At 48.7% G+C, this 13,402-nt stretch overlaps 1 protein-coding gene across 2 annotated transcripts in view; it reads right to left on the bottom strand.

Moving 5' to 3' along the window:
• Positions 1-12,847, bottom strand: part of STPG2 (sperm tail PG-rich repeat containing 2) — a 354,184-nt gene extending 341,337 nt beyond the window's left edge. For both annotated transcript variants that reach the window (XM_038769335.1, XM_038769336.1), the window contains exons 1-3: positions 12,626-12,847; positions 7,926-8,035; positions 982-1,140 (exon numbers count right to left, since the gene is read on the bottom strand). In XM_038769335.1, coding sequence (XP_038625263.1) covers positions 982-1,140; positions 7,926-8,035; positions 12,626-12,734 — 378 coding nt within the window. In that variant the 5' untranslated portion in view covers positions 12,735-12,847. The remainder of the gene's footprint in view (positions 1-981; positions 1,141-7,925; positions 8,036-12,625) is intronic.
• Between the last annotated feature and the right edge of the window lie 555 nt (positions 12,848-13,402).

Raw genomic sequence — 13,402 nt, forward strand, 5'->3', positions numbered from 1 at the left:
CAGAGAAGTGAAATCATAATAATAATAATAATAATAATGGCATTTATTAAGCGCTTAATATGTGCAAAGCAGTGTTCTAAGCGCTGGGGAGGTTACAAGGTGATCAGGTTGTCCCTCGGGGGTCTCTCAGTCTTCATCCCCATTTCACAGATGAGGGAACTGAGGTACAGAGAAGTGTAACCTTCATTTTACCTACAGAGAAGTGAAATCGTAATAATAATAATAATAATAATGGCATTTATTAAGTGCTTACTACGTGCAAAGCACCGTTCTAAGCACTGGGGAAGTTACAAGGTGATCAGGTTGTCCCTCGGGGGGCTCACAGTCTTCATCCCCATTTCACAGATGAGGGAACTGAGGCCCAGAGAAGTGTAGCCTTCATTTTACAGATGAGGTAGGTGCTGTACAGAGAAGTGAAATAATAATAATAATAATAATAATAATGATGGCATTTATTAAGCGCTTACTACGTGGTTACAAGGTGATCAGGTTGTCCCTCGGGGGGCTCACAGTCTTCATCCCCATTTCACAGATGAGGGAACTGAGGCCCAGAGAAGTGTAACCTTCATTTTACAGATGAGGTAGGTGCGGTACAGAGAAGTGAAACATAATAATGATGGCATTTATTAAGCGCTTACTACGTGCAAAGCAGTGTTCTAAGCGCTGGGGAGGTTACAAGGTGATCAGGTTGTCCCTCGGAGGGCTCAGTCTTAATCCCCATTTCACAGATGAGGGAACTGAGGCCCAGAGAAGTGTAACCTTCATTTTACAGATGAGGTAAGTGCAGTAAGTGAAACATACTAGTGATGGCATTTATTAAGCGCTTACGATGTGCAAAGCACTGTTCTAAGCGCTGGAGAGGGTACAAGGTGATCGGGTTGTCCCCCCGGGGGGCCCAGGTTCTAGTCTAACTCCAGACTGCCAAAAGACACCCACAAAAATAAAGGACGTTGGAATGGCATCGCCCCACGAGGAACCTACCGACTGAAAATGCTGCGGAGCCTCTTTCGGTTTCTTTCTCACAATCTCCAGGGTCGCCCGGGAAGGCTGATGGTAACTGCCGGGCCCGGGGATGATCGACGTCAGCGTCTTAAAACGCATCTCTCTGTTCTGCAGACTCACGCAGCCTTTAATTTTGTTCTGGATTGGAAAGGGGGAGGAAAAACCAAGAGCCTTTAACTGGGGAGCCGAGCGTTTGAATTTTCAATTCCCGTTCCGGGCCTCCCCAGACGGCATAGGCGGATTCATTCATTCATTCATTCAATCGTATTTATTGAGCGCTTACTGTGTGCACAGCACCGTACTAAGCGCCTGGGAAGTCCAAGTTGGCAGCATATGGAGACGGTCCCTACCCGACGGCGGGCTCAAGTCTAGAATACATATTCATAGAGTACATATTTATTACTCTATTTATTTTACTTGTACGTATCTATTCTATTTATTTTATTTTGTTAATATGTTTGGTTTTGTTCTCTGTCTCCCCCTTCTAGACTGTGAGCCCGCTGTGGGGTAGGGACTGTTTCTATATGTTGCCAATTTGTACTTCCCAAGCGCTTAGTACAGTGCTCTGCACACAGTAAGCGCTCAGTAAATACGACTGAATGAATGAATGAAAGTAGACAGGTGTCAATGCCGTCAGAATAAATAGAATTACAGCTATATACACATCACTAATAGAAGTAATAGAATAGTAAATATGTGCAAGTAAAACAGAGTGATCAATCTGTACAAAAACATATATATACATATAAACATATATATACAATCTGTACAAACATATATATGTATATATATATATATATATATATATACATATATATATATATAAATATATTACATATATTTTAGACTGTGAGCCCACTGTTGGGTAGGGACTGTCTCTATATGTTGCCAATTTGGACTTCCCAAGCGCTTAGTACAGTGCTCAATAAATATGATTGATTGATTGATAGAAGGGGGAGGCAGATGACAAAACAAAACATATTAACAAAATAAAAAAAATAGAATAGTTCCCCTCCCGGACAACAAAACAAGCAGACTGTTGGGTAGGGACCGTCTCTAGATGTTGCCAACTTGGACTTCCCAAGCGCTTAGTCCAGTGCTCTGCACACAGTAAGCGCTCAATAAATACGACTGAATGAATGAATGAAAGTAGACAGGTGTCAATGCTGTCAGAATAAATAGAATTACAGCTATATACACATCACTAATAAAAGTAATAGAATAGTAAATATGTGCAAGTAAAACAGAGTAATCAATCTGTACAAACATATATAAACATATATATACAATCTGTACAAACATATATATATATATATATTTTATATATATATAGATACATATATTTTAGACTGTGAGCCCACTGTTGGGTAAGGACTGTCTCTATATGTTGCCAATTTGTACTTCCCAAGCGCTTAGTACAGTGCTCTGCACACAGTAACTGCTCAATAAATACGATTGATTGATTGATAGAAGGAGGAGGCAGATGACAAAACAAAACATATTAACAAAATAAAAAAAATAGAATAGTTCCCCTCCCGGACAACAAAACAGGTATACTGTTGGGTAGGGACCGTCTCTAGATGTTGCCAACTTGTACTATATATACAACTTGTATATATATAATATATATATATATTACATATATTTTAGACTGTGAGCCCACTGTTGGGTAGGGACTGTCTCTATATGTTGCCAATTTGGACTTCCCAAGCGCTTAGTACAGTGCTCTGCACATAGTAAGCGCTCAATAAATACGATTGATAGATTGATAGAAGGGGGACGCAGATGACAAAACAAAACATATTAACAAAATAAAAAAAATAGAATAGCTCCCCTCCCGGACAACAAAACAAGCAGACTGTTGGGTAGGGCCCGTCTCTAGATGTTGCCAACTTGGACTTCCCAAGCGCTTAGTAGAGTGCTCTGCACACAGTAAGTGCTCAATAAATACGATTGAATGAATGAATGAATGAAAGTAGACAGGTGTCAATGCCGTCAGAATAAACAGAATTACAGCTATATACACATCATTAACAAAAGTAACGGAATAGTAAATATGTGCAAGTAAAACAGAGTAATCAATCTGTACAAACATATATAAACATATATATACAATCTGTACAAACATATATATATATATTTTATATATATATATATAGATACATATATTTTAGACTGTGAGCCCACTGCTGGGTAGGGACTGTCTCTATATGTTGCCAATTTGTACTTCCCAAGCGCTTAGTACAGTGCTCTGCACACAGTAAGCGCTCAATAAATACGATTGATTGATTGATTGATATATACAGGGGAGGGGAAGGAGGTGGGGCTCACTGAGATGTCTACATATATGTGTGTGTGCGTTTGTATACATAATATATTGCCCACCCCCCACCCCCAAATAGTTTCCAGAGAATAATGTGGAATCTTGAGGAATGGACAAACTTCTATTTTCATTATCGGCTATATTAAAATTTTCCATATATTTCAGTTCTGAATAGCTCTACAATATCAATCACCATAATTTGAAATGAGCCTGTTTTGGCTGGGCAGGTGCACCATTTAAAGTTATGAAAGATGATGGTCCACACTTTAGTTGTGACAAATGTAATAGAGAAGCAGTGTGGCTCAGTGGAAAAGGGCACGGGCTTTGGAGTCCGAGGTCATGGGTTCAAATCCCGGCTCCGCCAATGGTCTCCCCGGGAGACAAAAATATACCATTTTTGACAGTGAGATGTCAGCTGAAGCGACCCTTCGCTTGGTTTCCAGGTCTTTTGAAATCTAAACCACCGTCGTATTGACCTCAATTTTTCCGGCGTTTTCAGCATTAAGGAATCCGGGTGATGCGGGGACGGAGATACCGCGACTGGCCTATTTTGACAACTTTACTTCCTGCAGTCTAGCAGGGTTGAACGGGACATGCGGGACCTGTATATATGTTGGTACATATTTATTACTCTATTTATTTTGCTTGTACATATCTATTCTATTTATTTTATTTTGTTAGCATGTTTGGTTTTGTTCCCTGTCACCCCCTTTTAGACTGTATTTATTGAGCACGTAGTGAGCGCTCATTCAAGACTGTATTTATTGAGCACGTAGTAAGCGCTCAATAAATACGATTGATGATGATGATGACATAGCCTGTAAAACCTGGGGAATTCCCTCAAGCGTATTTCATTTTTCGTTCATTCTTGTTCCCACCACTGAGCTATTTCCTCTGGAAAGTCCTGTCAGGCGTTTATTAATCTAAACCAGTGGGCCTAAACGGAAAAACGTGCTCGTCTACCCCGTCGCTCACCCACGGGAAACAGCTTCCTGCCCTCCTGTGGGAAAATTATTCTAAGGATCTCCAAGGGTTTGGCAAAATAACCGGAAAATGCCACGCGGCCGAGAGCCGGCCGAATCATCTTCCGAAAAATAGGAAACCGCGCCGCGAAAGGAAGCTCGTCTCTAGACTGGAAACTCATTTCTGGGCTGTGAACTCCTGATGAGCGGGGAACGAATGAATGAATGAAAGTAGACAGGTGTCAATGCCGTCAGAATAAACAGAATTACAGCTATATACACATCACTAATAAAAGCAATAGTGTCCTGTTGTCCTCTTGCAGGCGCTTAGTACAGTGCCCCGCCCACGGTAAGCGCCCAGTAAATACAATTGATTGAGGGATAATAGTAATAATGATGGCATTTTTATTAAGCGCTTACTATGTGCAAAGCACCGTTCTAAGCGCTGGGGAGGTTACACGGTGATCAGGGCTGTCCCACGGGGGGCTCACGGTCTTCATCCCCATTTTCCAGATGAGCCAACTGAGGCCCAGAGAAGTGAAGTGATTTGCCCAAAGTCACACAGCCGACAAGTGGCGGAGCCGGGATTTGAACCCCTGGCCTCTGACTCCAAAGCCCGGGCTCTTTCCATTGAGCCACGCTGCTTCTCTGGGAGTCATGCTGCTTCCCAAGCGCTTAGTACAGTGCCCCCGCACACAGTAAGCGCTCAGTAAATTCAATTGATTGAGAGATAATAGTAATAGTAATGACGGCATTTTTATTAAGCGCTTACTACGTGCAAAGCACCGTTCTAAGCGCTGGGGAGGTTATAAGGTGATCAGGGCTGTCACACGGGGGGCTCACGGTCTTCATCCCCATTTTCCAGATGAGGGAACTGAGGCCCAGAGAAGGGAAGTGACTTGCCCAAAGTCACACAGCCGACAATTGGCGGAGCCGGGATTTGAACCCCTGCTCTCTGACTCCAAAGCCCGGGCTCTTTCCATTGAGCCACGCTGCTTCTCTGTGAGTCACGCTGCTTCCCAAGCGCTTAGTACAGTGCCCCCGCACACAGTAAGCACTCAGTAAATTCAATTGATTGAGAGATAATAGTAATAATAATGACGGCATTTTTATTAAGCGCTTACTACGTGCAAAGCACCGTTCTAAGCGCTGGGGAGGTTATAAGGTGATCAGGGCTGTCCCGGGGGGGCTCACGGTCTTCATCCCCATTTGACAGATGAGGGAACTGAGGCCCAGAGAAGTGAAGTGATTTGCCCAAAGTCACACAGCCGACAAGTGGCGGAGCCGGGATTTGAACCCCTGGCCTCTGACTCCAAAGCCCGGGCTCTTTCCATTGAGCCACGCTGCTTCTCTGGGAGTCATGCTGCTTCCCAAGCGCTTAGTACAGTGCCCCCGCACACAGTAAGCGCTCAGTAAATTCAATTGATTGAGAGATAATAGTAATAATAATGATGGCATTTTTATTAAGCGCTTACTATGTGCAAAGCACTGTTCTAAGCGCTGGGGAGGTTATAAGGTGATCAGGGCTGTCCCACGGGGGGCTCACGGTCTTCATCCCCATTTTCCAGATGAGGGAACTGAGGCCCAGAGAAGTGAAGTGACTTGCCCAAAGTCACACAGCCGACAATTGGCGGAGCCGGGATTTGAACCCCTGCTCTCTGACTCCAAAGCCCGGGCTCTTTCCATTGAGCCACGCTGCTTCTCTGTGAGTCACGCTGCTTCCCAAGCGCTTAGTACAGTGCCCCGCACACAGTAAGCGCTCAGTAAATTCAATTGATTGAGAGATAATAGTAATAGTAATGACGGCATTTTTATTAAGCGCTTACTACGTGCAAAGCACCGTTCTAAGCGCTGGGGAGGTTATAAGGTGATCAGGGCTGTCCCACGGGGGGCTCACGGTCTTCATCCCCATTTTCCAGATGAGGGAACTGAGGCCCAGAGAAGGGAAGTGACTTGCCCAAAGTCACACAGCCGACAAGTGGCGGAGCCGGGATTTGAACCCCTGCTCTCTGACTCCAAAGCCCGGGCTCTTTCCATTGAGCCACGCTGCTTCTCTGGGAGTCACGCTGCTTCCCAAGCGCTTAGTACAGTGCCCCCGCACACAGTAAGCGCTCAGTAAATTCAATTGATTGAGAGATAATAGTAATAATAATGATGGCATTTTTATTAAGCGCTTACTATGTGCAAAGCACTGTTCTAAGCGCTGGGGAGGTTATAAGGTGATCAGGGCTGTCCCACGGGGGGCTCACGGTCTTCATCCCCATTTTCCAGATGAGGGAACTGAGGCCCAGAGAAGTGAAGTGACTTGCCCAAAGTCACACAGCCGACAATTGGCGGAGCCGGGATTTGAACCCCTGCTCTCTGACTCCAAAGCCCGGGCTCTTTCCATTGAGCCACGCTGCTTCTCTGTGAGTCACGCTGCTTCCCAAGCGCTTAGTACAGTGCCCCGCACACAGTAAGCGCTCAGTAAATTCAATTGATTGAGAGATAATAGTAATAGTAATGACAGCATTTTTATTAAGCGCTTACTACGTGCAAAGCACCGTTCTAAGCGCTGGGGAGGTTATAAGGTGATCAGGGCTGTCCCACGGGGGGCTCACGGTCTTCATCCCCATTTTCCAGATGAGGGAACTGAGGCCCAGAGAAGGGAAGTGACTTGCCCAAAGTCACACAGCCGACAAGTGGCGGAGCCGGGATTTGAACCCCTGCTCTCTGACTCCAAAGCCCGGGCTCTTTCCATTGAGCCACGCTGCTTCTCTGGGAGTCACGCTGCTTCCCAAGCGCTTAGTACAGTGCCCCCGCACACAGTAAGCGCTCAGTAAATTCAATTGATTGAGAGATAATAGTAATAATAATGACGGCATTTTTATTAAGCGCTTACTACGTGCAAAGCACCGTTCTAAGCGCTGGGGAGGTTATAAGGTGATCAGGGCTGTCCCACGGGGGGTTCACGGTCTTCATCCCCATTTTCCAGATGAGGGAACTGAGGCCCAGAGAAGTGAAGTGACTTGCCCAAAGTCACACAGCCGACAATTGGCGGAGCCGGGATTTGAACCCCTGCTCTCTGACTCCAAAGCCCGGGCTCTTTCCATTGAGCCACGCTGCTTCTCTGTGAGTCATGCTGCTTCCCAAGCGCTTAGTACAGTGCCCCGCACACAGTAAGCGCTCAGTAAATTCAATTGATTGAGAGATAATAGTAATCAATCAATCAATCGTATTTATTGAGCGCTTACTATGTGCGGAGCACTGTACTAAGCGCTTGGGAAGCACAAATTGGCAACATATAGAGACAGCCCCTACCCAACAGTGGGCTCACAGTCTAAAAGATTAATGTAAAGATTAAAGATTTAGATTTAATCTAAAGATTAAAGCAATAATAATGACGGCATTTTTATTAAGCGCTTACTCTGTGCAAAGCACCGTTCGAAGCGCTGGGGAGGTTATAAGGTGATCAGGGCTGTCTCACGGGGGGCTCACGGTCTTCATCCCCATTTGACAGATGAGGGAACCGAGGCCCAGAGAAGCGAAGTGACTGGCCCCAAGTCACCCAGCTGACAGTTGGCGGAGCCGGGATTTGAACCCAAGGCCTCCGACTCCGAAGCCCGGGCTCTTTCCGCCGAGCCCCGCTGCTAGTTTACCTGCGCTTCTGGAATGTCATAGTGACCCGGTCCCGGAGAAACATCCTCAGGGTGACGGAGCGCGAAGCCACTTTCTCGGATGGCCAACGAAAGAAACGGAGCATAGCCGCCTGCAAGAAATCAATCGCATTTATTGAGCGCTTACTGTGTGCGGAGCACTGGACTAAGCGCTTGGGAAGTATAAATTGGCAACATATAGAGACGGTCCCTACCCAGCAAAGGGCTCACAGTCTAAAAAGCGAAGACAAATCGAACACGAGCGGACAAACTGAACTGGTACAGCCGGGGATATCACTCCTTCAGATCTATAAACTAAGGCAAAGTAACAGCTACACGTCGTAATAATAATAATAATAATAATAATAATAATAATAATAATAATAATAATAACAATACCAAATGCAGTGGGTTCAGAAGGACGAAAGCAGCAGGGCGGCCTAATAATGATAATAATGATGATGGAACTTGTTAAGTGCTTTTATTAAGCGCTTACTATAGGCCAAGCACTTAACCAAGCGTTTGGGTAGAGAAGCAGCGTGGCTCAGTGGAAAGAGCCCGGGCTTTGGAGTCAAAGGTCATGGGTTCGAATCCCGGCTCCGCCACTGATCGGCTGTGTGACTTTGGGCGGGTCACTTCTCTGGGCCTCAGTTCCCTCATCTGTAAAGAATGGGGATGAAGATTGTGAGCCCCACGTGGGACAACCTGCATCCCCCCCGCAGCGCTTAGAACAGCGCTTTGCACGTATTCATTCATTCGATGGTATTTATTGAGCGCTTACTGCGTGCAGAGCACTGTACTAAGCGCTTGGGATGTACAAGTTGGCAACACCCTCAGGGTGACGGACCGTGAAGCCCCTTTCTCGGATGGCCAACGAAAGAAACGGAGCATAGCCTCCTTGCAAGAAAGCGAAGAAAAATCGAACACGGGCAGAAAAACTGAACTGGCACAACCGGGGACTTCACTCCTTTAGATCTATAAACTAAGGCAAAGTAACAGCTACATGGTGTAATAATAATAATAATAATAACACCAAATCAAATGGGTTCAGAAGGACAAAAGCAGCAGGGCGGACTAATAATAATAATAATGATGATGGAACTTGTTAAGCGCTTTTATTAAGCGCTTACTATAGGCCAAGCACTTAACCAAGCGTTTGGGTAGAGAAGCAGCGTGGCTCAGTGGAAAGAGCCCCGGCTTGGGAGTCAGGGGTTCGAATCCTGCCTCCGCCACTTGTCAGCTGTGTGACTTTGGGCAAGTCACTTCTCTGGGCCTCAGTTGCCTCACCTGTAAAATGGGGATTAAGACTGAGCCCCACGTGGGACAACGTGACCACCTGTATCTCCCCCCAGCACTTAGAACAGTGCCTTGCACATAGTAAGTGCTTAATAAATGCCATTATTATTATTATTATTATTATTGAGAAGCAGCGTGGCTCAGTGGAAAGAGCCCGGGCTTTGGAGTCAGAGGTCATGGATTCGAATCCCGGCTCAGCCACATGTCTGCTGTGTGACCTTGGGCAAGTCACTTCACTTCTCTGAGCCTCAGTTAGCTCATCTGTAAAATGGGGATTAAAACTGTGAGCCCCCCGTGGGACAATCTCATCTCCTTGTATCTCCCCAGCGTTTAGAACAGTGTTTTGCACACAGTAAGCGCTTAATAAATGCCATCATCATTAGTATTATAATGGGCAACGTGGATGGGCAACCAGTGGGGAGACAAGATAGAGGTACAGTTTGGGGAAGTCGAGGGGCTCAGCAGTGCGTTTACTGTGAGCCCGCTGTTGGGTAGGGACCATCTCTATATGCTGCCAACTTGGACTTCCCAAGCGCTTAGTACAGTGCTCTGCACACAGTAGGCGCTCAATAAATACGATTGAATGAATGAATGAATCCCCCGCCTGGGGGTCACCGAGCAAGGCTGGAGCAGGGAGCCTTGGTGGTGGGAATCACGGAGTCAATCCCGGCTCCGCCACCTGTCTGCTGGGTGACCTCGGGCCAGTCGCTTCACCTCTCTGGGCCTCGGTTTCCTCATTTGTAAAATGGGGATTAAATCCTTCCTCCTACTAGACCCCGAGCCCCATTCAGAATACAGACTATACGTCCAGCCTCGGATCTCCCTCGGTGCTTCGTACAGCGGATGGCACAAACACCATAAAAAAAACAAAAAAGGAGATGAGAAAAGATCAATCTGATTGTGAGTTTTAGACTGTGAGCCCACTGTTGGGTAGGGACCGTCTCTCTATGTTGCCAACTTGTACTTCCCAAGCGCTTAGTACAGTGCTCTGCACACAGTAAGCACTCAATAAATACGATTGATGATGATTGTGAGCTTCGGTGACTATTGATTGAAAACTCTGTAAGGGCAGTGATGATTTCTACTAACTCTACTGTACTCGTGGGCCTGAGAATCTGTAGGACGCGGGTTCTGATCCCGGCTCCGCCACCTGCCTGCTGGGTGACCTTGGGCAAGTCGCTTCACTTCTCCGGGCCTCAGTCACCTCATCTGGAAAATGGGGATGGAGACTGGGAGCCCTGTGGGACAACCTCATCACCTTGTATATCCCCCCCACCCACCCACCCCCAGTGCTTAGAACAGTACTTGGCACATAGTGAGCGCTTCACAAATATTATCATTCTCTGGGCCTCAGTTCCCTCATCTGTAAAATGGGGATGGAGACTGTGAGCCCCACGTGGGACAACCTGATGAACTTGTATCCCCCCAGCACTTACAACAGTGCTTGGCACATAGTGAGCGCTTCACAAATATTATTATTATTCTCTGGGCCTCAGTTCCCTCATCTGTAAAATGGGGATGAAGTCTGTGAGCCCTACGTGGGACAACCTGATCACCTTGTATCCCCCCAGCGCTTAAAACAGTGCTTGGCACATAGTAAGCGCTTCCTTATTATTATTATTATTATTATCTGGGCCTCAGTTTCCTCATCTGTAAAATGGGGATGGAGACTGTGAGCCCTACGTGGGACAACCTCATCACCTTGAATCCCCCCCACAGCGTTTACAACAGTGCTTCGCACATAGTGAGCGCTTCACAAATATTCTTATTATTATTCTCTGGGCCTCAGTTCCCTCATCTGTAAAATGGGGATGAAGACTGTGAGCCCCACATGGGACAACCTGCTCACTTTGTATCCTCCCCAGCGCTTAGAACAGTGTTTGGCACATAGTAAGCGCTTAATAAATGGCATAATCATTATTATTATTGGGGGAGGCGGCTGGATACCCGGATGGAGCTTGGGGGAGGCCACAGGGTACCCGGATGGAGCTGGGAGAGGGCCGCAAAGTGCCCGGATGGAGCTTGGAGAGGGCCGCAAAGTGCCCGGATGGAGCTTGGAGAGGGCCGCAAAGTGCCCGGATGGAGCTTGGAGAGGGCCACAAAGTGCCCGGATGGAGCTTGGGGGAGGCGACAAAGTGCCCGGATGGAGCTTGGAGAGGGCCGCAAAGTGCCCGGATGGAGCTTGGAGAGGGCCGCAAAGTGCCCGGATGGAGCTTGGAGAGGGCGACAGGGTACCCGGATGGAGCTTGGAGAGGGCGACAGGGTACCCGGATGGAGCTTGGAGAGGGCCACAAAGTGCCCGGATGGAGCTTGGGGCTATGCGAACAGGGTACCCGGATGTAGCTTGGGGGAGGTGACTGGGTGCCCGGATGGAGCTTGGGGGAGGCGACAGGGTACCCGGATGGAGCTTGGGGGAGGCGACAGGGTACCCGGATGGAGCCTGGGGCTATGCGACAGGGTACCCGGATGGAGCTTGGGGCGAGGCGACAGGGTACCCGGATGGAGCTTGGAGGAAGGCGACTGGGTGCCCGGATGGAGCTTGGGGGAGGCGACAGGGTACCCGGATGGAGCTTGGAGGAAGGCGACTGGGTGCCCGGATGGAGCTTGGGGGAGGCGACAGGGTACCCGGATGGAGCTTGGGGGAGGGGACAGGGTACCCGGATGGAGCTTGGGGCTATGCGACAGGGTACTCGGATGGAGCATGGGGCTATGCGACAGGGTACCCGGATGGAGCTTGGAGGAAAAGCGACAGGGTACCCGGATGGAGCTTGGGGGAAAAGCGACACGGTACCCGGATGGAGCTTGGGGGAAAAGCGACAGGGTACCCGGATGGAGCGTGGGGAAGACAGCTAGGTGCCCGGATGAGCTTGGAGGAGGCGGGTGGATACCCGGATGTAATTTGGGGGCGGCGGGTGGGTGCCCGGATGGAGCTTGGGGAAGGCGACAGGGTACCCGGATGGAGCTTGGGGAAGACGGGTGGATACCCGGATGGAGCTTGGGGGAGGCGACTGGGTGCCCGGATGGAGCTTGGGGAAGACGGCTGAATACCCGGATGGAACTTGGGGGAGGCGACTGGGTGCCCGGATGGAGTTGTTGCCAACTTGTACTTCCCAAGCGCTTAGTACAGTGCTCTGCACACAGTAAGCGCTCACTAAATACGATTAATGAATGAATGAACTTGGGGGAGGCGACTGGGTGCCCGGATGGAGCTTGGAAAAGACGGATGGTACTCGGATGGGGCTTGGGGACGACGGCTGGGTGCCCGGATGGAGCTTGGGGGAGGCGGCTGGGTGCCCGGATGGAGGTTGGGGGAGGCGGCCGGGTGCCCGGATGTGCCTCAAGGCCCGGCTAGGGGGCGGTGCGCCCGGCGCATTGATCTAGGTGAGCGGGCCCACCCCGCCCCTTACCTGTCCCGCGCTCCTTGGGAAAAAGCACCTGGTAGGCTCCGGGACCCACGTGGGCCTCGGTGCCGCGGCGCTCGGCCCAGCTGAGCGCCCGAGGGGCCCGGTCGTACATCGCCCTCAGAACGGCGTCCCGCTCTCGGGGGCGGAGGGAGACCAGCGGGACGCGCAAGGTGGCAGAGAGACAGAGAGCGCATGCGCAGGATGGAGGAGACACAAAGAGCGCATGCGCAGGATGGAGGAGAGACAAAGAGCGCATGCGCAGGGTGGAGGCGAGACAAAGAGCGCATGCGCGGAATAGGCAGTCGGGGGGCGCTGGGCCCTCGTTTCGTCACTTCCGGCTTCGCTGCGTCGGAGACGGGGCGCGCACCTCCCTTCTGCTGCCCCGGAGCATAGAGTCGGGATCTGCGGCGGGTAGAGCGTCGCTTCCGGCCGCCTACTTACGGGGAGGGGGAACGAGGGGAGGGGGAACGAGAGGAGGGCGGGCGGGCTAGAGCGGCCTTGGAGGACCGGAGAGCAGAGGCGGAGCAATTATAATAATTAAAAATCGGAATTGTGGTGTCTTCATTCGTTCAGTTGTATTTATTGATAATAATAATAATAATAATAATACAATATAATAATAATAATGGCGTTCGTTTAGCGCCTATTCTGTGCCAACCACTGTTCTAAGCCCTGAGGTAATAATAGTAATACAAAGTATTTGTGGTGTCTTCATCCATTCAGTTGTATTTATTAATAATAATAATGGCATTTGTTAAGCGCCTATTATGTGCCAACCAC

This window comes from Tachyglossus aculeatus, chromosome X5 (assembly GCF_015852505.1).
Source record: "Tachyglossus aculeatus isolate mTacAcu1 chromosome X5, mTacAcu1.pri, whole genome shotgun sequence".
Classification (NCBI taxonomy): Eukaryota; Metazoa; Chordata; class Mammalia; order Monotremata; family Tachyglossidae; genus Tachyglossus; species Tachyglossus aculeatus.